The 25,610-nt window shown below is 34.3% G+C and overlaps 1 protein-coding gene across 1 annotated transcript; it reads left to right on the top strand.

The window, feature by feature from the left end:
• Positions 1 to 5,241: 5,241 nt before the first annotated feature.
• Positions 5,242 to 15,974, top strand: LOC123537623 (uncharacterized). The gene is made up of 6 exons (XM_045321458.2): positions 5,242 to 5,428; positions 5,794 to 5,951; positions 6,366 to 6,444; positions 9,982 to 10,137; positions 14,932 to 15,041; positions 15,728 to 15,974. The coding sequence occupies exons 1-6, from the start codon at positions 5,308 to 5,310 to the stop codon at positions 15,758 to 15,760; spliced, it is 657 nt and encodes a 218-aa protein (XP_045177393.2). The 5' UTR covers positions 5,242 to 5,307; the 3' UTR covers positions 15,761 to 15,974.
• Positions 15,975 to 25,610: the final 9,636 nt, after the last annotated feature.

Raw genomic sequence — 25,610 nt, forward strand, 5'->3', positions numbered from 1 at the left:
CCAAAAGTTCACGCCCCACAACCCAAAATTATTGAACCGGCCCTGGAAACTAAACTGCTTTTTGGACGAAGTGGTAGCTATTGATAACACTTTTGCGTGAATGTAAATGTGTGCTTTGTCATGCTTGTTAAACATGTAACCTAAAATGTGGTGTTATATTTTCGTCTCATTGTTTATTTTGGACATGAAGTGGTGTCTTGGGTCAACTTACAGAGATTTTGGACAAACATGATTGACGTTTTAAAGAAGGCAAGTAATGACAACGATGATGTAGCTGTAGGTTACTGCTGCTGTTGTTACTGCTGCTGTTAATGATAATAAAGATTAGAAACGATTACTGGCGTTATTGACATGATATTTGATGATAATGGTTTTACTATTGCTGCTTACGCATATAATCCTGTCAGTGATGCTGTTATTCTTAAGTTTTTTTCCCCTCGTGATGATGATGATGATGTTGTTGAATTTAGAAAGGTTAGGACAGTGATGACAAGAAAATATGCTGCTGTTTCGTGATGACTGTGTTTCTAATTTAGGCGTCTGTTGATTACTAGATTTTGTTGTTTAATTGGAAAAAATGGCAGAGATATTATAATGATTTGGTTCTTAATTGAAATAGGTAGGTATAATAATGTCAAATACATGTATTTATACTGCTATTTTGTGACGAGTAAGGTTTTGTATTTTTGTTCATGATGATGACAATGCTGATGTTGGTTTTGCTAATGATGTTTTCGATAGTGATGTTATTGCTGAAAATATGAATGGCTGGAATATGAAGATGATAATGACGATGATGATGTTTATAAATTATTGTATTTAAATTGTAACTATTGTTGATTATGAAAATGATGAAGGTTTTAACATTGGTGTAATTAATGTTCATCATGGTTACGTTATTGTCAAAATAATGATAATGGTGATTTCTACGAATATATGTCACCTCAACAAAAGACTTGCAGCGACTTATGGAAATTTGCAAAATGCCTGTTTCAGTCATTATGATAGGCAGACGATAATGGGGATTTGATAATAATGACGATTGTACATTTGCTGCTGCTGATGTCGATGATTTTATGACTTAGAAAACAATGAATGGTTTTATCTGTTCAGGATGATGCACTGTTCAAGTTTGTTATTGTTGGCGACAAGGATAATAATTGTCATTTAAATAGAGATATGCCATTATCTTCCTAATAGACACAAACCACATTTCTCATAATTGCAAATATTATCAAAAATCATAATCACATGTACAGCTACTAGCCACTTTTCCTATTGTCTTTGATCAACAACATGTTAATTTTATTCATCTTTCTAACAAATAACCATTCTTAAATATTATTAGTTATGGCAATTACAAACATTTCATCATTATTTATGACAATTCTTATTTATTACTCATCAATAACACCACTACTTTTATCTTAATAACACGACTCTCAATTTTACATATCAGCTCTAAAAATACTCCAAACTCTCATTTCAAACGCCATTTTATCACCTATAGTCCATACTTTGTAAAATGCCTTTTATGGCGCAATTTACCTCGGGGTCACAGGCCTCAACATTGACAAATACCGTATAACATACAAAGTTCTCGCAAATAATTAACTTCTTAAAAATCCTGTAAAAGAAAACCTTTTTTTTTTGCTTCAGTTTAATTTCATGCTTTGGAACATAATTTCAAAATCACTCATAATACTGTATTTCACCATATATGTTCGATGTACAACACAAAATGTTCGATGTACAACACATAATGAACATTTAAATGTGGCATCTATCGAAGAGACAGGCCTGCTGCATTTTAAACAAAACAATTTGTATTAACATGCACACAGTGGAAGCACCACAATGTCGTTCGCGAGAAAAACCGGACATATTGACATGAATCCAGACATGCGTTTGTTTGATTTCACAACGAAGATGTAACTTGAAACTGGTAGTATGAAATAATCAACTGTATTACAAGATGTTCCGTTACGGCCAGTGCGTGCCCTAACTATAAATGCGAAGCGCGAATGGATGATGACAATACATAAAGCTAAGATCGTGGTGAAAACTTCGCGTTTTGTCATCGTATCTCCGCGCTTCGCATGCCAGTTTGTTCCATTACACATGTATTTCTAATTTTTTGAGTGTAGTATTTACAACAATGCGCTGCTAAAAGCTATTGTACGGGCTATTGTTTTGTTCCTAGTTCCATCTTTTTGATAATATGGTATTTCATTTAAGAAATGATTTATAGCAAAATCGTGTTTGAACACTTTTTAAGCCTCCCTGTGTGCACTGTGACTATTGAATTAGGTTCACTTTACAGATTTCTCGTCTGAATTCCAGCGTTGTGTATGGCAATCCAGGCATTTTGAACAACCATGTGTTGTATAAACCCCGAAAAAGCCCACTACAAAAAAGGTTTGATGTTTAGTAGTTGCGAGGCATGTCTGAAGGCCGAGTACTCGAACGAAGGAAAAATTTAACACGGACTGGTCTGTTGATTGTTTCCCTTAATCGGTCTGTAAACGCGCATTCCAGTCTTCTCAGCAAATATGTAGGTCCTTTCTATAACACGTACAGCAATTCCTGTTTGTATGCATAGATATGCACGAAAATAGATTATGATAAAACTGGTTAGATGTAAAACATTATAAATTTTATAAGAATAGATTGAGAAAAAATATGTTCAACATTTGGTTACAGTATAATGACGTTTCTTGAGCGGAATTGAAGTTCTTGAGTTTCGACAGACGGAGCTTTGGTAAACGCTGAGTAAAAGTTCTGAAATTTTTATGAAATTTTAGTTTTAATCAAACAAGAAAATCTGTGAAACAGGTGGAAGCTTCTCTGATGGTTTTTTTGTGAAGCGATCCTACGTATGTGGCTTGTTTTAGAAATGAACCAAATCGGCATTAATTCTGCAAGTGACATATAGTTCTTAAGCTCTGCACTTCGTTTAACTTTGGTACATGTTGACTGCAAAATTGCATAAAATTCCCTTGGGTATTTAGTGACTATTTACCCTAGACAAGCCTACATTATGCTCATTACGATAGAGAGAAATGATAGAAATAGTTCTGCAATAAAATGAGTATTATTGTTCATGCATTCTCATGCACCTCACTTAATTTTAGCCTGTGATCATGTTAGATTAACATTAAAATCCCTTCAGTAGTCTCGGAGGTGCGCTCCAAACAAGGAAAAACTAAAATGGTCCTACAATGTATTCAGTGTAGCAAAAACAAAAAGGCATAACTCCGTGCGCAACAAATCTTTATACCAATCATTCATTTTAAGTTTGATAAATATCCAATGAATAGTGTTGACAAATATTTAAGAGTTAAAACTCCACAACCAATAATCCTATCAGGATGTGCTGATCATTTTCGCAACTCCTATGAATTGTTGTTGAATTCCAGTCAGTGGTTGCTGAGCCCGGACAAGAATCTCTGGAAAGATTCTGTGCAAATCAAAAGGGTCCAAAAATCTGCAAAAAATTAATCCAACCGCCGTGAGGTACAGGCAATGTTATTTCGTAATAATCGTTACATTGTTTTTGTAAAACAGTATTATTTCGTAATTACGAAATTTTATGTAGTTATTACGATATCTGATTGCGTTAACACGTAACTTATCTCGCATATACGAAATGTTATTTCGTTAAAATGAAGTCTTATTACGTAAATGCGAAGTCATTGCGTAAATATGAAATCTGATTTCGTAAAAAGAGACATTTATTCAAGTTTACGAAATAAAGTTTCGTTTTTACGAAACACGATTTCATTGTTACGAACTAACATTTCATAAAAATGAAATTGCAAATATTATAATGTTCATACGAAATAAACTAAGAATGTAATATCTAAAATAAATTGTCAAGTTGGTTGTTTTGGGCTAAACGCCGTTTAACAACAGTATTTCAGTTATGTAACGGCGGGCAGTTAACCTAACCAGTGTTCCTGGATTCTGTACCAGTACAAACCTGTTCTCCACAAGTAACTGCTAACTTCCCCACATGAATCAGAGGTGGAGGACGAATGATTTCAGACACAATGTCTTTTATCAAATCGTCACGGAGAACATACGCCTCGCCCAGGGCTCGAATATGCGCTCTCTATTGAGCTAAGCGGACGGGTGCTGCTTAAAGGGTTCCGTAAAGTTAAGAAAATATCAGCTTTTATTTGTTAATTCATTTGTTACCAGAGGGCATTCAAAAGAAAAATAGATTTTTTTCAAAAGAAAGTTTTCTTTCCAAAAAAATATCCATGACCATTTATTAGAGGTTAAATGCATAAAGCCACCAGAGATCCGTTTATCATTTTTCAGCAAGGTATTTTTTCTTTTTTCTACCACACAAGCCATTTAATTTTTTCAAAGATTTGTGCCACGATGAATTGTTTTTCTTAAACTGTATTCATCAGAACGCAAACATAATCAAGCATAACAAATAAGAACTGGTATTTTTTCTTATATATATATATATATATATATATATATATATATATTTCCAAAATTACACGGTCCGTATTGCGAAAGCTCATTCAGTTTTGATATAATGTTTTGTTCTCTCAATCTATATATATCTTTACAATATCTTTTTCAACAACACCCTACCTTTTATCTAAGTAGGCTTCGTTCGTACATCATATGTCCCTGGCCTAATACAATATTATCAAGGGCCCGACACGATAAATCAGTGAGACGAAATGTAGCACATTTGCGATTCATATACTTTTCTTGCAGTAAGCTAAGGACATTTTTGAACAATTTTCATGTTTGGTAATTAAACCATTTACAACATAGATTGGCTAGAACTAGATGTATTTTATCTTTTATGTCTTCTCATACATTTTTTGGCATGATGTTACTTTGCTCTGAATATCATATGTTTTGAGAAGAAAAGGGATATAATTACATATAATGTGGAAAGCTTAGAAGATATCTCCTATGAACAAAATATAGGGTATGAATTTAGTATAACGATAGACAATCATAAACAAGTAAGTTTAAGTCAGATTTACAGAAAATGATGAAAAAATATATATATTCGGTAGCCAGCATATAATAAGCATGAATTTTGCATACAAATTGTACACCTACTAGTTAAATTCACAACATGGATTACCAACACTACCGCGAAATACTTAGTTCGCGTAAACATCTTATTTACATTAACAAATATTGAACGATATTATTGTATTATGATTAGATTAAGTCATGATTAGATACCCAAAGTCCAGATTTAAGGACACCAGGGAGTCATAGTTAAACATTTAATTGGACTATGATGATACAACACTAAGCAAAATGTTTAAATTTCTAAATATTTGTGTTGTAGTTGTGGTGTTTACATCAACAGTTGTGGCTTTAGCCTCTGCAAACTGTTGTTTTCCTGATCAATGGACTGCGAATCTCGTAGAAACTACCGGTAACTTGTTCACATTCTAATAAACAATTATAACAAATAATTTATACACTACTTGTACAACGCTAGATTATTCTAATGTTTATTTATAGTTGTACTGCGGTTGCTAGGGTAGAAAATTCCACTGGAATTCTAATTATATATTCCGATCTGTGAACACAGATAACGAGATTTCATGAAACTTTAATGAACGTTTGCAAAAACTCTCGTGCTTTAGAAATGCTCATTTTGTATGCCTCGGTCGATTTTATAGACTCCAGCAATCTGTTTCTAAGTTTTGGTCCATTTGCACATTTTAGGTCTATCTATGTAAAATGTTGGAGGTGAAGACCGTTTGATATTTGAAGATGTTGCTTATGTTTTGATAGGGGAGTATAACAGGGACTTGGACGCAGCATCATTAGCGTATGGTAATAGACAGTTTTATTTCGACTATACGGGGAAACAGATAGCTTATTTGGAATCGTTAGACAACAGAACAGCTCATGTTAAGACACAAACGAAAACTATCATCAAATACAATGAGGTATACATGTATTATATGAAGAGCTGAAACCCCTTTTTTTGTACGTAGTGATGATTTTTGTATTTTTTTTTTCAATTGAGAAGTCAAACAAGAATTTGTCAACATAAGAAACAACTCTTTTTATCCGAGAAAAACTGTCTGCATTCCATGTTGTAAGCATTAAAGTGCAGAAAATGAGCGTAGTAATTCATCATTAGTAACTTCACATTTTTCCACCGAGGGATTTGTCTTTTTAAATTCATTATAAACCGTTCCGATAATTTTATAATTCATTCAAGAAGTTTATTCTTTTTTTTTTCCAACCTAAATAGCTTTTACAACACAGAGAAAGGGGAATAGCTCTAAAATGTTTTATCTAAACAGAGTACTCTAAATTTTCTCCCTTATAATATGCTCACTTCATTTTTTTTTCAGGGAAAGAAGTACACTATTATATCACAAAAATGTAAGACAGAAGACATAAGTTCTACAATGGAATCACCATGCATACCAGGTAAGGAGTTTTTATGTTTGTTTTGAACAGATAATTAACATTAAGGAGGAATAATTGCTTTCATTTACAAACCATCTGCCAATATCATTATAGTGAAAACGGCTAATTCTTTCCCTTTATGATTTATTTGCAATAATTACATAAAAACGGCAAAATGTGCAGTCTGTGTTTCTGAAATATAAAAACAAACTATATGATGGAATATAATGACAGTTTTTAAATTACAATTAAGAATTTTGTTTCGGTGTTCATGCGAAATGAACGACAGAATAGAATCGGCAAATCCATGAATCGCGCTAGCGATTCATGTTTAATTTGCCGATCATATTCTGTCGTTCATTTCGCATGAACAGAAAAAGTTTCATTTCTTATATTTGTACACAAGATTATATTATAAATTGCATACATTTGTTGCATTTAACATTAAAATCAGCTTCCCGGTCATTCTGTTCACAAGACGGAACAACTGCGACGTCACCTAATGAACGTTTTCCCTGACTATACGCGGACGTCGTCAAAACAGCGGCCCGTTATCACTAAGCAGCGTTGACGTAACTTTCTCGCCTTTCCTTTTGCTGTTCATACGAAATGAACGTCATGGTTTTCAATGGAAAAGAAAAGGGCGAATGGAAATATCATGATTTACATCTATCTTGAAACTATGTTTGTATCTATATTATGTACTGCAAGTCAGAAAACTTGCTTGATAAACGTACATCCCACGTGACCGACTATTTTTAGCTACATGTAGATCTATGTATCGTTTGACAATTTAAATGTAACGCAACTGCATGACTTTCAATCATAATTTTCACCAAGAAATGCAGAATTTATAGATGTATAATTCCTTAAATCTTTTGACATTCTTTTTTCTTCATAAGAATGTGTCTACCATATCACTATTTTATATAGTTTGATGTTATTAACAGAAACATTGTAACATAATTTAAATCATTTATGTTAAATGAAAAGGTCGTAAAATTATTTGTTAGATCTTCTCCACATTGAAGTGTATGTAATTATAGATATGTTTTCACTGTTCGTCATATCTGTATGTATGCTTGTTATGCCATAATGGGCTAATAGCCTATTGATATTTTCCATTTCGAGACATTGCAGTGCATGATAGCTGACTCGAAAGTAATTATTCATAATCACACCTTCTCATAGACTTGCACTACTCCATTTTTATTTTTGATGGTTTCTTCTGTCCAACTTTATGTCAAAATACATTTACATTGAGATTAACATTTAATTTAGTATAGTTGTAATATGCAAATTTTAATTATATGATAGGTGTAAAAATTTTAAACCACTTTTTCAATCGTACACGTTTGCGCCCGTTTTCAGTTCTCGATGTCTTATTCTAAGCATTTTAATGCAGTATTCAGACCTTGGATTAGCAGTATCAGTATGCATGATAACAATTGGTTGCTATAAAATGTGACTGTTATTCACACAGTTATGTAGATGTTATTGGACGTCCCTTGTAATTCACTTACTAATAAACTTTGATAATGTGGCAGTTGACCTAAATACAATCGACACTGTTTAATTTCCAATACAGGTAAATCCAATATTTGGTTTACAATAGATCTATGACGGATTATCATTGAACACCCCTGGACTTATTGGACTCAACTGCCACATTATCAAAGTTTATTAGTATGAATAATGTACTTTAGTTATATGTTTGTTTTAAGTGTAACATGTTTTAACATGAGAACGTGTTTTTATCAGCTCACCTGTCACGTAGTGACATGGTGAGCTTGTGTGATCCCCCGTCGTCCGTCCGTCCGTCTGTTCGTCGTCCGTCCGTCCGTCTGTTCGTCGTCCATTCACAATTTCTTGTGAACACGATAGAGACCACATTTTGTAATCAAGTTTAATCAAACTTAAACACAACTTTTACTGGCATAATATCTCGGTTTCATTCGAAAACTGGCCAGATCCCATCATAGGTCCCAGAGTTATGGCCCCTTAAAGGGCCAGAATGTGCTATTTTTTCTTTCGCAGCCATACAGAGACTTCATTTATGATTTGATTTAGTACAAACTTGCAAAATATCTTTAACAGCAATAGATCTTGATTTCCATGATGAATCCATCAGATCCAGTTATAAATTCCGAAGTTACGGCCCCTTATTGGCCCCCGAAAGAGCCAAAACTTTTTAATTTTTATCTTGTGAAGTGACATTTTACATTTGCTTTTAACCACACTTACACACAACTTAAGTTATAATAAGATCTCAGTTCCTTTTGAAAACCGGCTAGATTCTATCATGGATTCTAGAGTTACTGCCCCTTGAAGGGGAAAAATTTTTGTCACTTTCAGCCATATAGAGTTTTCATTTATGATTTGATTTGATACAAACTGGCAAAGAATGTTTATCTTGATGATTCCTATGCCAGGTTCGAAACTGGGTTATATTGGGTGAAAACTTAGGTCACCAGGTCAAATTAAAGGAGAAGCTTCTTAACACCCTAGAGGCCAAATTTATGACTCTATCTTCATGGAACTTGGTCAGAATGTTTACCTATATGATTCCTAGGCCAAGCTTGATACTGGGTCATGTTGAGTCAAAAACTAGGTCACCAGCTCAAATCAAAGGAAAAGGTTACAAGTTAACACTCTATAAGCCATATTTATGACCCTGTCTTCATAAAACTTAGTAAGAATGTTTATCTTGATGATTCCTAGGCGTTCGAAATTGTTGGAAACTGGGTAATGTTGGATTAAAAACTAGGTCACCATTCAAATCAAAGGAAAAGTTTGTTATCACTGTAGAGGCCACGTTTATGACCCTATCTTCGTGAAACTTGGTCAGAATGTTTATCTTGATGATTCATAGGCCAAGTTCGAAACTGGATTATGTGGGGTCAAAAACTAGATCACCCGCTAAAAACAAAGGTAAATATTGTTAACACTCTAGAGGCAATGTTTATGACCCTATCTTCATGAAACTTGGTCAGAATGTTTATCTTGATGATTCCAAGGCCAAGTTAAACAGGTGAGCGATAAAGGGTCATCATGAGCCTGTTGTTCCATGTATATTGTTCATCGACGAGACTATAATAAAATAAATATATTAACATATATATTATTTAGACGCAAATCATCTCCCAGGTAAGAGCAAGGTCAAATATCTAATTTTGTACATAGTTATCATACTTGTGCATTTTGATTTATGTACAGCAAGTAATAAACTCAATGAATGAAAGCTGTCAATAAGCATTTGGATGGAGAAAAAATAACAGTTTCTTCCATAAAATCTGTTTTCATTTCAAGGGGAGCATTTTGCTATTATATCAATAAAAATAGATATATTATTGAATTGAATGATAAATGAAAAACATTACATGCAGGATATTTTTTGCATCCAGTACTTTTATATCAGCCGGCATGAGGTCAACACGGTCAGTTAATGGTTATAACACGACTTCTTCATACCACAATGTTTTATCATTTGGTGTGACATGTATTGACAATGACATTTCACTTAAAGAAATATAGTTAAAAATCTTCTCCCAACTGCAGATGATGCTACACTGTTTGGAGCACATTCATATCCAGCCGGTGTTATGGCAGAAGTCTGGTTTGTTCCCGACAAGGTAAATGGCGGTTCGAAACGCATTTCAGTGACCAAAGATGACTGTCTACCCCTGTCCGAGTCCAGAATTACAGGAGGACCAGGTATGAAGAATGTTCAGTGCCTTTGATAGTTGCTTTAAATCAGCCCTGTAACACAATAAAGTAGTTGCTCTAATGCACGTGTTCGGCATGTTAGATAGCGGTTTAAACGGACAGCCTTTTAAACACTAACAGTAGCGTTAACAATCAGAAAATACATGTTTATTGCTATAATTATTCTGGCTGTATGGTCATGATTAAAATCAGATATAATATCTGTATCAAAAAATAATAACAACAGTGAAAATTATATACCTCTAGATTGATACCAGGAATAAAGATCTTAAACGTTAAGCCACATTCTAGGAAATCAGCTCCCTGAATTATAGCTTAAATGTGTATAATGAGTATGTATACAAACATTCATGGAAAAAGTAAACAAATTCTATACACACATAAGGAAAACAGCATCGCGTTGGCAGGCGACCACGTTATAAACTTTTAGAAATGGTTATTTTATCAATAAATCCTACCAAACAGCCTGGATCGTATAATCATTGATATTAATTTCCCATCTCTCATGAACATTATCAAATAAAAATTGAATAATATAACAAAGCTGCCAATAGCGGCTTCTGTGACATTGTAATGAAACGATAAATTGCGAAATAAAGTAGAGTTATATGGCTAATATTCGTTCGTATTGTAATAATGAGTTACCAAAAATATTACTTGACAAAAACACATTAATGTTAAAAGCTAATGAGCATTATAATAGACGCATCTGCTAGAGATAGAAAAGAGTTTGCTAAATTGAATGTAGTCATTGAATTTTGTCACGAACTAATAAGCTAAAGGTATATTAATTTGAACAGAAAATATATTACTGTACTTTTATCACGTAGTTTTTGTTGCAATCATAACACACATCTACGAACCATAATGTAGGCCATTTTCCTAGGTCATACTTGTCAGAAGAATGAAAAAATAACATTCAAACCAAATCAGGCTTTTACTGAATTAAAAGTGTAGTATGAATGTGGGTGTTGTTCACTTTTGTTTATGTATACTTTTCTTGAGTTTTTATATCATAAAAGGGGCATGGACTTGCATCAGGAGCCCGTTTCTCAAAAGTTCATAAGTCTCATTATAAGTATGGACTTTTAAAACACATATAATTCATAGGATATAACTTGTATATTTTTAAAAATGTGTCGTTAATTCAATTTTAAAACAAATCTATCTTATTCTTGTTTTGTTTATATTCTAAGAATAACCGTATTGTTTAAATGAATTTACTTTAAACGGTGTTCATAAAACATCTTGCTAATAAATCAAAACTTTGTCCCAAGTAGGCTTCGCGAAACTGGTCCCAGAACGTTACAATATATCCTCTTTTTTTGTTCAAACTCTATCGTGCGCAAGAAATAAGTCGTTGTGCATCGATGTTTATTTGTTTGAAATATTTCAGTCCGGGCTCATTGTCTAAACTGGATGTGTCAATTGAACCATGGTGCCCCTCACATTGTCACCTTATGGTGCAATAAACGCTTCAATTATGGAGGTGTGTAGGAAAGTTAGCGCGCTTAACGGAACTTTCAAATTTTACTTGTTCAGTTGTGTAGAATTACTCAAATAGGTTGGAAACGCATTTATTGAGGGAATAACAATCCAGATTCTGTTTCTTCTTTTATTCAGTTTTCAACAACAATATATGGATGTCCACATAATAACAATAATTTCTATAAACACAATTAAATTAGTCAAAACTTTGTAATTATCTAGTCGGATATCTCGACATGAAACACAGAAGTATATGCCCTTCTTATTTCGTAGGTAAAACTCTTCTGATCTACTGTTATCATTGACTTTTTATGATGTTCATAACAACAATAAAATCAACCAATAATATTGCAGGAAACCTATATGTCCCCTAGCAACAAATCTCGCATACCGCGATACCTAGTGAGATTTCACGTGATTTCACGCGACCAGGGACCTCTGTCCTTGCGTGTCAAAAGATTATTATCTCATAAACAGATATTAAGATTATATAATAAAATGCAGTAAGACCATTAACAGACGTATAATAGCAATTAGTTTGACACTGCAAGATCTTATCAATGTTTAGTACGAAATAAAACATTTTTATAATGACAGCATGTAAATTCTTTTTGTTCTTTTAAAATTATTGACAAAGTTCGAGTTTTTACATATACAACCATTTTTAAACATTTTTAAAACAAATTTTATGAAAGTTTTTAACACTAATGTCACAGCATGACAATACCTCAAAACATCAAGGTATTGAAAAAGAAAAACATTTTTGGATTGGTATGGGGAACGTAAATCTTATATAAAACCCCTGGTACACAATTTTACATGCTCTAAAGTTTTATGACTCTAGGTCAAATACTTACTATACTATATATATTCAACATAAACATTTAGACTCTTAACGCAACTTTAAATGAGACAAGGGTCATAACTCTGGTCAAGTCCCCTAAAACAATTTCACATGCTGAATAATACTACTATGAGTTTTCATGACCCAGGTAAAATACTTTTGAATATATTTGCGATATAAACGTTTATACCCTTTAAGCTTATTGCTATAAGTCAAGGACTATAACTCCAAAATCCCAACATAAAACTTCGTATACACAACTTCGAGTGCTGAATAATATTCCTGTAAAGTGTCATGACTCTAGACCAACTTCCTGAAACACATACGACAGCAAAACGTTTTCGGTCCTTTATATAAATTTTGGAATGTCAAGGGTCATATATCTGGTATTTCTGAGTGAATTTCCCAAAAGATGACCAAGGTGTACAACTTTAAATACATGCTGAATAATACTATGTAAGGTTTTATCAGTCTATGCAAAACCATTTAGATATACGTGTTATACAAACGTCAATGTCCTTTAAGTTTACTGTTATTAAGTCAAGGACTATTACCGTTTTCTGGCTGCATTTAATCCCAAAATTAAAAAAAATCATAAATGCACAATTTCACATACTGAATGCAACTACTTGTATCATGCCCCAAATCAAACACTTATTGCGATACTTGCGACACATATTTTTATATCCTTTAAGCATATTTTTACTAATTCTGGTCTTGCAAAGTGAAATCGTAGTACAACATCACCACGCACAACATCAATCCTTTTATGTTCGATAACAAGGGTAAAACTAAGTGCCCAAGCCAATTTAGAAATGGAGGAGGGAGAGGCAAAAATGAATTAAAATTCTTGAGATAACAACACGCGCATTGTATGTTATTCTCCCGATCATACATACCCGTTTCCAGCGAAATTTCATTTTAAGCTACATCATTGTCACGAGCGTGATGCTACATCAGATTTTTTTTTCAGAATGCATTATGCTTGTGAGCCTGTTTTATATTATCTTTCCAGACTTCATCGTATCAGAACGTTACAAAACACTTTTTTTAATCTTTTCAGACTACATTATGCGTGTGTGCCTTATCAGAATAGTACAAAATACATTTTTATTTTTGTTATGTACTTGTCATTCCCCCTTATGCTTCACTTTATTATTTTTATATTTTGACGACTCATTGTTTACTGTAAAGCCTGTTCTAGATTTGAGACACCATTTATGTCAATACGTTATATCTGAGCCGTGCCATGAGAAAACCGACATAGTGGGTTTGCGACCAGCATGGATCCAGACCAGCCTGCGCATCCGCGCAGTATGGTCTGGATCCATGCCGTTCGCTTTTAAAGCCTACTGCAATTAGAGAAACCGTTAGCGAACAGCATGGATCCTGACCAGACTGCGCGGAGCAGCTGGTCTGGATCCATGCTGGTCGCAAAGCCACTATGTTGGTTTTCCCATGGCACGGCTCATCTATGGTTTTCCAGACGGTTCTATCATAAATACTGGTCAACAAAATGATCACATTATTTTAAAATCTGGATTTTTCTATTGTTTTTTTTTTTACCAACAATCTTCTTTTTTATTTTTGGTTATATATACATGAAAGTGTTGGAAACTTCAATGATGCTTTAAATAGGAAGCTGTTTAACCCTTACCCTGCTAAATTTCTATAATGAACTTGTCCATCTTTAAATTTGGACAGTACCATTAACTGTTAAAGGGGTGCTTACCAAAAAGAAACTGACTGAATAGCGAACAGTGTAGACCATGATCAGACTGCACGGATGTGCAGGCTGATCTTGGTCTGCACTGGTCGCAAAGGCAGAATCACTTGCCGCCAGCAGGCTAAGGGTTAAGGACAGGTAGAATATAAGCAAGATCTTATTGAAAAGCTTTCCTGCATTTCTTATAACAAAGTATTACCAGTGTATATATATAACTTTAAAGAAAGGATTTATATTCTTCAGATATACTAGATTTAGTTTAGATTGTATTTAAATTTTTGAATTGATATTGATTGGACTTCAATTTTGACCAGGACAGGATTTGAACTCATTTTGTATATCATAATTGGACTCGGTGGCTAATTAGCATTTTCAAGGTATCTGAAATGTTACTTCTCAAAATCAAATTTGTTATTGTTTATACATATGTTATAGTTGCTAGTTTGTTTCTCTGTTACCTTAAGTATTTTAAGTAACAAGCAATTATTACATTTAGACTCTTTTAAGACATCATCGTGCATGTGTGCCTGTATCAGACCGCTACAAAATACTTTTTATCTTTCAGTCTACATCATGTGTGTCAACGTACCTGTTTGATACGTACAAAATACCTTTTTATCTTTTCAGTCTACATCATGTGTGTGATACGTACAAAATACCTTTTTATCGTTTCAGTCTACATCATGTGTGTGATACGCACAAAATACTTTTTTTATCTCTTCAGACTATGTAATGCGTATGAGCCTGTATCAGAACGTTACAAAGGGGATTACAGATCCAACAGCATTTAACATACCAGCAAGTTGCAACCAGTTGCTCGCTACTGACGATGTGGTAAATGTTTACTATTAGTTCATTTACCAGTTAAATTGCGTCTTCATAACTCTTTATGATTTTGTTACATTTTATTTACAATTGTGAGGTTTAGCTGAATAGATATCTTTAAAATTGGTAAATTCATGTTTGGCAACGTTTGAGGTCATGACATTTATAACCTGATGCATTAGTAGTGTTGGTGTTACATTTTTGTCACTGTAATTACATACATGTATATAAGTTTATTTTCTAGATTTTACAAAAGACAAAAATGATTGTCACGGAACTTATCAATCTTGTCAAACATGCCGTATTATCTTTTATCATGTATTTGATTTCTTGGGAGTAAAATAAAACCATTTCATATTTTGGTATAACACTATTGTAATAACATTTTGAGGCTTACGTCGGTTTCAGTATACAGGACGTTAGTCAAAAAGAACTAGTCACTACTAAGTAAGTAAAAGAAAAGAGCTAACATGTTATAAAAATGGAATATAACATTTGTGTTTTTCCACATTGAATTTATCAAACAGATAAAATGGGACACTCATGAATGTGGTATTCTGTTGATATATTTGATATTTTTTGAATCAAAAGTAATTACTATCTATTGACTAAAAGTAATTACTATCACTGATATATGCACTAAGAGATGACATAAAATAGCTAATAACCTTAATTTTATATTTCAACCATTTCAGCTGCATTTCAGAAACAGTGCGGATAGATACTAGAAAAGAGAATGCCAGAAGCAAGGTTGCTCAACGCTTCACATCTGATCATTTTAACCAATGTTATATAAAGTTTGTTTCAGTTGATTTATATCACTGTTGCCATAATCGGTAACACCGTAACTACTTCTAATGGTAGTTTGATATAATTTGTATGGTAGCGTATTTATTTCTGTAATGTAAAAAACTAGTGAAATAAATTGTTATTAGAAAGGTCGATTTTAATTATTTCTGTAACATTAGTGTACCTTGAGATGTCATGATGCTTCATCATAAGATGTTCGTTGGGTTTAAGGTTGAACTGACACATTTGAGCCGTGCCATGAGAAAACCAACATAGTGGGTTTGCGACCAGCATAGATCCAGACCAGCCTGCGCATCCGCGCAGTCTGGTCAGGCTCCATGCTGTTCGCTTTTAAAGCCTATTGGAATTGGAGAAACTGTTAGCGAACAGCATGGATCCTGACCAGACTGTGCGGATGCGCAGGCTGGTCTGGATCCATGCTGGTCGCAAAGCCACTATGTTGGTTTTCTCATGGCACGGCTCATTTATAAGTAATTCTGAAGATGACACGTGCACGTGCGGGCATTATTTCATAACTGGCTGGTACCTTGGTAGAACCACCAATCCTCCGACCCTTCACTTAAAAGAGTTAAACGCCACATGCGACGTTTCGATTTCACAGCGGTGAGGAGAAAGTGATTCTAAGTCACTAACCTTAAATACTCGATCTCGATCACCAAGGCTCGTAAATATGAGGTTGCATCCATGCAGGATCTGTTGCGATGATTGCAAAACAGAGATGATGTAGTGACGAAACAGAAGTTTACAACTTAGATCCTAAACATTGTGTACCAAGGCGAGATCGCTGTCTTATACATTTATTTAAATATTCTACATAAGTTGTTGCACGTAACTGTCAGATTATGTCTAAGGAAGACATATATCTAACAGTTGTCACTGTCTACAAGACGCAGATTGTTATTACCCAGGTACAAAGAATTCTGAATTCTGAATAATTTGTAACAATTGATTGGCAACAATATCGCAAAATCGGCTGTCTAAATGACTACTACTTGGAACTATTCTCCGCTTTTCATGGAATTGCTTTCCTGTGTATCATTGAATGTTCCATGTAAACTGCCGTATGAATACATCCAAGGATGTGCCTTACTTAGTTTATGGCATTTTTATATAAATATTATAAAGTCTTCTGCTAAATCTATCTTCAGTGGGTGCACTCGTCCACTTTTTAAAGGGGCCACTAGAGCTACAAATAGAAAATAAACCCTTCAAATAACTTCTGCTCATGAGCTGCTTGATGGATTGGTCTGTCTATATCCATCATTGTACAGTTTTCCCTTTATTTGGTTCAAATGGGAGCTCTTAGCGCCATTTTTGCCACTACCGCGAAAAATAGAAATACCTGTAAACAAGTTCTCCTCATGAAGTGCATGATCGATCTTCATCAAACTAGATCTTCAACGGGGCCTCCGTGGCCGTGTGGTTAAGGTCGCTGACTTCAAATAACTTACCCCTTACCGATGTGGGTTCAAGCCTCACTCGGGGCGTTGAATTCTTCATGTGAGGAAGCCATCCAGCTGGCTTATGGAAGATCGGTGGTTCTACCAAGGTACCCGATCGTAATGAATAATGCACGGAGGGGCACCTGAGGTCTTCCCCCACCATCAAAGCTGGAAAGTCGCCATATGATCTATAATTGCGTCGGTGCGACGTTAACCCCAAACAAAAATAAAAGATCTTTAAAATTCGTGTAAAGTGCTCTGTTAAATTTCTTCAAATGGGAACACTTAGTCCTTTTTAAGGGGGAACATTATCTAAAAGAAGAAATATCTTTTAATGACTTTTTTTTCCCAACGGATCTTCATTAAATATGTAGCATCCTAGGACCTTGTAAGGACCTCTTAAATTTGTATAAATGTGGGGACTGGAGCTTTTTATGTTTTTTATACTAAACACAGTTGTTGAATGTGTCATACTTAATTTAAAATAATATAAAAAGTCAGTTTCAATTGAGCGACTTCGTGCCACTTCGTGTAGTGTCAGTACAATCGAATATAGTCGCACATCTACACATATAAATGTAATGACCGTATAATTCTAAGTAATGAAATGCAAAGATCTGACCATCAATTATAGCAAATCAATCGGTACCTATGATTTTTAATAATAGTTCCGTTTTAAACTTGACTCTCAGTCAGTACACAAAGTTTAAAGAAATTCTGTCTGTAGGAAAATATTTGCCTATATACATATAGAAAACTGTCAGATGTGTCTTTAAGGACATAATAAAAACATTTTTCATACATGACATTTGGTGTATATAATGCCTATTTTAGTTTAGAAAATCACTGTATTTAGTTTTTTCTTCGAAAATAGCTAAGGTGTGGACTTTATTTCGAAATATTACGGAAGTAAACATACGCTTAATTAACGCAATAATCGAAAGGGGCTGGGAAACATTTTACGACCACCTGACGGTCATTTAAAATTTCTGTTTTAAGCTGATAAAGACTATGGGAAGAATAAAAGTTTAGCAGGTTTAATGTTTTGTAAATTAACGGTATTGTTTCATGATGGATAACTTAACAGAACAGAAAAGAAGATCACAAACACTATGTATTTCACACCATGCATGGCGGTACCTATTAATTAAGCAGTACCAACACGCGTGACAATGTAACTTTATGAAGGATACTGTGCACGTGCAAAGAAGCAAAAAGCAACACATATGAAAGAAAGAAAAAACAACAACAACAAGCCGACATTGTGTTTGAGGTATTGTCTCATCTCGCTGTACTTACTCTTTATATGGTTCATTTAATTGGGTGATAATTAACATTTCAGCTATGTCTATTTTCAAATATAGACACTTAAAACTAACAAATGCAATAAACACGTAGGTGTTGTGATGTATGTTTTAATTTGTTATTTATCCACTGAAGCCTAGATATCACTAAAAGGTGAGGATTTATATAACATAACATAACTTTATTGGCATTAAATGACATAATATATTTATAGCCTCTTACATGTGTATAATACAATAAACCTGTATATAGAACATATAGAAAGTACATTTGTTAGATAAAAAAATTCCAGGTATTTTCTTTATTGCAGGGGAGATGAAGGATCATTATTGGACACATAATTAACTTACTTACGGTTAACGACAAAATATCGCCCACCATATTTTTGAGGTCAGAGAAGGGGTTGTGATGGGGAAGGTGGGTGGCGGGTTTGCGGGGGCATATATCTCAAAAATGTATTTAATCTAGAGTCATAAAAAATAAAAGATTACTGTTCAGCGTGTGAAGTTGTTCATCTGTAGTGTTGTCTGTGTTAAGCATGTACAAAGTATCTAAAAATGTTGCTACACATATCTCAAAAAGTAATTGTCCTAGAGTTTGAAACTTTAAAGGAATGTTATTCAGTATGTAAAGTTGTACATCTATAGTTTTAGGCAGGGTTTACAAATTGACCCACGGCGCCCTCTAAATGCTTTATCTGTCAGCTTTTACTATCCTTAGCCCCCCCCCCCCCTTCTCCGGGTAACATAATGCAATTTTACCTAGTCTTGAATTGTCAACGTTTCCTTGACAGTAAGTTGGGGCACGAGTGTACTTTAAATACATATCTAGTTATATGATAGGGTTAGTATAATAGCAATCTGATTAAAATCATCTCCTCAATAACGCTACGCATGAGGATCTGACAGTTACGCGTCGGAGATCACTTTCTCGCGACCTTTCCATTAACCAATCAACGCCTTGCTTTCAAGTTTTTTAAGTGAAAGTAGAAGTCCAAATAAATCTATATTTAGCCTCATGAGCCCGGGATTCCAATTTTATAAGTGTGTTTAACACGCTTTTATAATTCTTATGACGACCGCGACACAATCTTTCCAGTTCATTATTTCGTGAAAAACGTCACTTGACTGTTTAGATTTTAGTTCTTTTATTTTAACTTTTTTCCAAACAGCTTTGATAGCACTCAAAGCAAAATGGGCAGAGCCATTTTGAAGGTTGAGCTTACCTTAATTCTGTAACAAGCAATTTCATTGGCTGAACTATAAATACCGTTTTCGGAAATCCGATACGGGGCGAAAGCAGTGAAGAACTGGCCACCGTCAGATCTTCGTGTACGAGAAGATCGAGATTTTAATCAAATTGGTATAATTGGGAATCCCAGATCTAGCTAGTGTTGTAGTGACCCTTTTATTATATACCTTCACCTTTTTGTTTGTTGTTTTATTATCGAATGAAATCTTAAATGTTTGTCGATGTATAAAAATTGAAATGAATGAAGTTTTTATGCGCGCTATTAAATATAGAACTGTGTCAGGTCATGCATATTAAATGAAAGTAGTTTGCGAAATACAAGCCTTCTTTTTGACAGAAATTATATAAGTATATAATAAATCTTGTTATCAAAAGAATTGTTGACTGGGATTCTATTTTCCTTTCAATAAAATTAAAGTACAGATGGATTTTATTTCATTTTCACATTGATTTGTTCGGAATCTGTTAATAAGGTTATATTCGGCATTCTTTGGACGTAGATGCAGCTCAACACACAAATTGTCTTCCGTAGAAAAACCGGAGAATGCCGAAATCACTTATGAATAATACGTAATTTTCCGATTGTCTTTACTGGTCCACTACTTTCAAACAGTCTATTGAGATGTCTAACGGACTGCCAGTCACGTTTCTGTAGACAGTAGCGAATGGCTCTAATATAGTTATCATCGTATTCAATAATTGGTAAAATTTCAATGTAACTGCTAATGAGGTAGACAACTATCCTTAATATATCTGGAAACTGTTAACTTTTACTAGTATTTTTATCCTGATTGTCAATTATGTATTCTCATGTCCTGTATTTATAGTCAGCAGTTTCGCTAACTGTCTGGGAATTGACAATAGTATTTGTGATGAAAGCTCTGGTATAAGGTTATTATCTTTAGACTACACCATGCGTGTGACCTTGTATCAGATTATCTTTTCAGACTACACCATGCCTGTGAATCTGTATCAAAATACTTTCTTATTTTTTAGACTACACCTTGCGTGTGAGGCTGTATCTAAATACTTTCTTATCTTTTCAGACTATACCATGCGTGTTAGGCTGTATCAAAGTTTAGTGGCATATCAGAGTTAAATATAGATTACTTTCAGGGGCTGTTGAAGCTTAAAAGGCCGCTAGAGTTAAAATAGAAAAATCTTCTGACGACTTCTTCTTATGACTCGCTTGCAAATCTTAATAAAGGTTGGTCTGTAAGGTCTTCTCCCAAGTATATTCAAATTGAGGTTCTTCGTCCCTTTTAAGGGCCACCAGAGCTTGAAATGGTAAAACATTAGAAAATTCTTCTCATGTTCCGCTTGATGGATCTTCATCAAACTTGGTCTGTAATATCATTGTAAGGTCCGCTCTCAAATTTGTTCACAAATGGGCACTCAGCCCTTTAACGGGGCTTCTGGCGCTAAACTTAGAAGCAAAAATCATTTATTAAATAGCCTTTTCTCATGAACAGCTTTACAGATCTTCATCAAAGTTGGTCTGAAGCATTATTCTAAAGGCCTTTATAGATCTTCACCAATATTGTTATGCAGCATCCTTGTAAGATTGTCTCACAGTGCTGCTCAAATGGTTCTGCTTGGTTGCGTTTAGAGCCTGCCGCAGCAAGAAATAAGAATAACCTTTAAATAACTTTTAATGTAAACATCACTAAACAGAAGCAAGGTATTAAGGCCTCGGTCCCCCTAAAATGAGCGACTTACGCCCATTTGGGCCTCTTGTTCCTTTTGAATTAGAATGATGATATGACGTCAGAACCAAAATCAAGAGATACAGACAGATGGTTGGGATTCTTTGGAAAAGTAAAGAACTTTTTTTTTATACAGGATTATATTTTTTTGGAAAGTGTTAATATCACACACATAATGTATATGTATTTTATTAAATAATCTCTTTCTACTCAATATTACATACAAAATAAAATATTACACTTATTTTCTTGCTACTCAGTATACAAGGCATAGGCTGGTTCATTTAGTTGGGTGATATTTAAAATTTAAGCTGTCTATTTTCAAACGTAGACACTTAAAACTAACAAATGCAATAAACACGTAGGTATTGCGATGTATGTTTTAAATTGTTATTTATCCACTGAAGCCTAGATATCACTAAAAGGTGAGGCCTTAAATGGAACATATAGAAAGTACATTTGTTAGATAAAAATTTTTCAGGTATTTTCTTTATTGAAGGAAAGATAAAGGATAATTATTGAACAAATAATTAACTTACTTGCGGCAAACGTCAAAATATCATAAAACATATTTTTGTGGCCAGGGAAGTGGTTATGATGGGGGAAGGGGGCGGAGGCGCATATCTTAAATGTATTTAACCTATAGTCATAAAATTATAAAGGACTGATGCTAAGTTGTTCATCTGTAGTTGGGGATTTAACTCGGCCAAACCAGGATTCTTTTATGTCGTGTTATTGGTACTGTTTAGTTTTTCAGCATGACCATTTCGGCCTGGGTGGTTCCAGTACTCCCGCTTTCATAGCCCTGGGTATTGTATAATCACCCCTTTGATATGGTGCCTGCTTTTTAATTTTGTCTTTTGACAGCTCCTGTGATATGCAGGCTCCATAACCTCAGATCCCCTTTCTAAATTCCAGTTTGTTTAGTTCTGCCCGTTGTTTTCTCGTTTGGGGCAAACCCATTACTTTATCTGGGGACCAAACGCCGCTTTTCATGGAATTACACGCCACAATCCGTGTATCATTGAAGGTTCCATGTTCACCGCCGTTTGAATACATCTGCGGATGTCTCTAAATTGCTTTTTGTACTTTTAGCATGTGTAAATGTTGAGTTCTGCTCAACCCGGGGCTAGAGGGCGTGGACGGAAGCATGCATTTTCACTATCGTCCATGAAGAGGCTCAATCAAACCGAGCCTGCAACATTTTCGTTTTTGTCGTGTTGAACGACCTGTGGAGTTACCACCTTTTCTATTTTATTGAATTGACTAATTCAGTGTTGTTATATTTTTTTGGTTCTTTGGGATCATGTAGTCCAGTTAATAGCTATATAACAGAATTCAACTTAAGCCTGGGCTGCCAGGTAGCGTAAGGGTTGTTGCATATCCCATTACCTCTCATGAACGGACTCGGTCTAACCGAGTCTGCTATTATATTGGTTTGTTGCATTCTGTGCTTCCAAGGGATCCTAGGGATCTTCTTTCAGATTTGGTTATTTCAAAACATACAAAATGAAGCTAAAGCTTGTATCGCACATATCTAAAAAGTACTTGACCTAGAGTCATGAAACGCTCTAGGACAGTTATTCAGCATGTAAAGCTATGCATATTAGTTTGGGATTTCATTCAGTCAGATTGGAGTTGTAACCCTTGACTTAGTTAAAATATGCTTAAAAATATAATTTTGTGTCGCACGTATTTAGAAAAATGATTTTACCTCAACTCATGAAACCTAACAGGAATGGTATTTAGCATGAAGTTTTGCACCTGCTATTTTTTAATCAACCAGTCAACAGTTGTGGCACAATTATGTACAAAGCATCAAAAACATTGTTACACATACATGTATCTCAAAAGGTATTTGTCCTAGAGTCATGAAACTTTAAAGGAATGTTATTCAGCATGTAAAGTTGTACACTTAACGTTTTATGCAGGGTTAACCAATTTACCCACCACCCCCTCCCCGTGCTTTTACTCTCAACTTCTATTATTTTGTGTTTCTTGATAATATTTTATAATAGCTTTACCCTTCCCTTCTCCAGGTAATACGGTAAAATTTTACGTAGTCTTGAATTGTCAACAAGTAAGACATTACGGTTCCGTGAAAGTAAGTTGCGGCACGAGTGTACTATTGACAAATATCCATTTATATCTATTCTTACCAAGAGTATTTATGATTGACATTCTATTTTCCTTTCAGTTAAATTGAAGATAGTTTGAATGGACACATAGGATTATTTCATTTGTCATATTTCTTTCTTTGATTTGTTTTGAATATTTTAATGGGGTTATTTAAGAAATAATATACATATCTCATTTAGTGATTTGTCGCTGAATAAATCATTGTTTGGAGTTCAGATGCGAAGGAATTATATAACGAGGGCGCAGCCCGAGTGATATAATAATACGTATCTGAACGACAAACAATGATTTTATTCAAGTGCAAATCACTAAATGAGATATATTTTTTCGATTCTAACACGTTTCCAAGGACTTTAAAGTACATCATTGACGGCATTCATTAAATATTTGCCCGTTTTCAATTGGTTTCTTTTACAGCGCACCGCTATGCCGTTTGACGCTATGACGTAATAACTGTGACGTCAGAACAGTGAATTGTTGTAAAATAATTCATTGTTTTCAGCCTTCTTTGTTTAATAGGAAAATGAATCGGATCGTGTTAGAATCGTAGTTTTGATATAAGTTAGCTAATAGAAAATGCACTTCAGTAAGTGACCTTCGCGACAGATTGGTTAAGATCTCACTTAATATTACTTCACACTTACTTCAAATACAAATACAAATGTACTTCGAAATCTCAGTTTGGATGTTACCTTTAAAACTCTATCTTTCTCTAGTCAGATGTCCACCGGATGTCAATCCGTGCCTGACAAAAATATTCCGAGGGGCTCCTGGTGTTTTCCTCTACACTTTCAAGCTAAAAAGTCGTTCATGATATATGCTGAAGCAATTTAAAACCAAACCAACCAAACAAACACGGCCGGTCAATTTAACAAAATCAATACTGGCAATCGTGTTTTTTTGTAAAATGAAATATACTTTAATATAATATGATATATTAAAATATGGTAATCTTATTATATTATATTATATTGTATTGTATCGTTTCGTTTCGTTCGTTTCGTATCGTATCATATCGTATCGTATCGTATCGTATCGTAGCGTACCGTACCGTATCGTATCGTATCGTATCGTATCGTATCGTATCGTATTATGTTAGATTTACCAGGAATAAAAGAATCAGTGCTGTCGGCAATGAGAACATACTTGTTCAGTAATACATTACGTCATATTTTTACATTTTAGAAAAACAATGTTGATCTTTGATTGCAACCAAAGCGTTGGCCTATGTATCGACAAAAGCCATTGGCAAAACTTGGACCCTAGGTATCAGACTTGACATCAATGAGAAAACAAAAGATCTTTAGAATGGCAGTTCCCGTAGATTTCGACGTTTTTGATTAGTCTCTGGAATTCTTATTCGAAGAGAAGATTTCATCTTATCTGACTAGAAGGTGTTGCATCCATACTGAATTCGACAATTTCCGTGTAATTAGACAATTCGGCATTCTTTGGACGTAGATGCAGCTCAACACACAAATGGTCTTCCGTAAAAAACCGCAGAATGCCGAAATCGGTTATGAATAATACGTAATTTTCCAATTGTCCTTACTGGTCTACTACTTTAAAACAATCTATTGAGATGTCTAACAGACTGCCACCCACGTTTCTGTATCCTTTATTCAGTTTTTGTTTCAAACAAGTGGACAGTAGGGAATGGTTCTAAATTAATATAGTTATCATTATATTCCATAACTGGTAAAATATCAATGTAACTACTAATGAGGTAGACAGCTATCCTTAATATATCTGGAAACCGTTAACTTTTACTAGTATTTTTATCCTGATTGTCAATTATATGTTCTCATTTTTGTTAATTGTATGGGAATACACTAGAAAAACCTATTTGTATAGGTTCATTTCTTTTGAATGAGGTTAATATGTACACAAAGTAAGATTTTTGTAAAATCAGGCCAGTATGCATC

This window comes from Mercenaria mercenaria, chromosome 17 (assembly GCF_021730395.1).
Source record: "Mercenaria mercenaria strain notata chromosome 17, MADL_Memer_1, whole genome shotgun sequence".
In the NCBI taxonomy this organism is placed as follows: domain Eukaryota; kingdom Metazoa; phylum Mollusca; class Bivalvia; order Venerida; family Veneridae; genus Mercenaria; species Mercenaria mercenaria.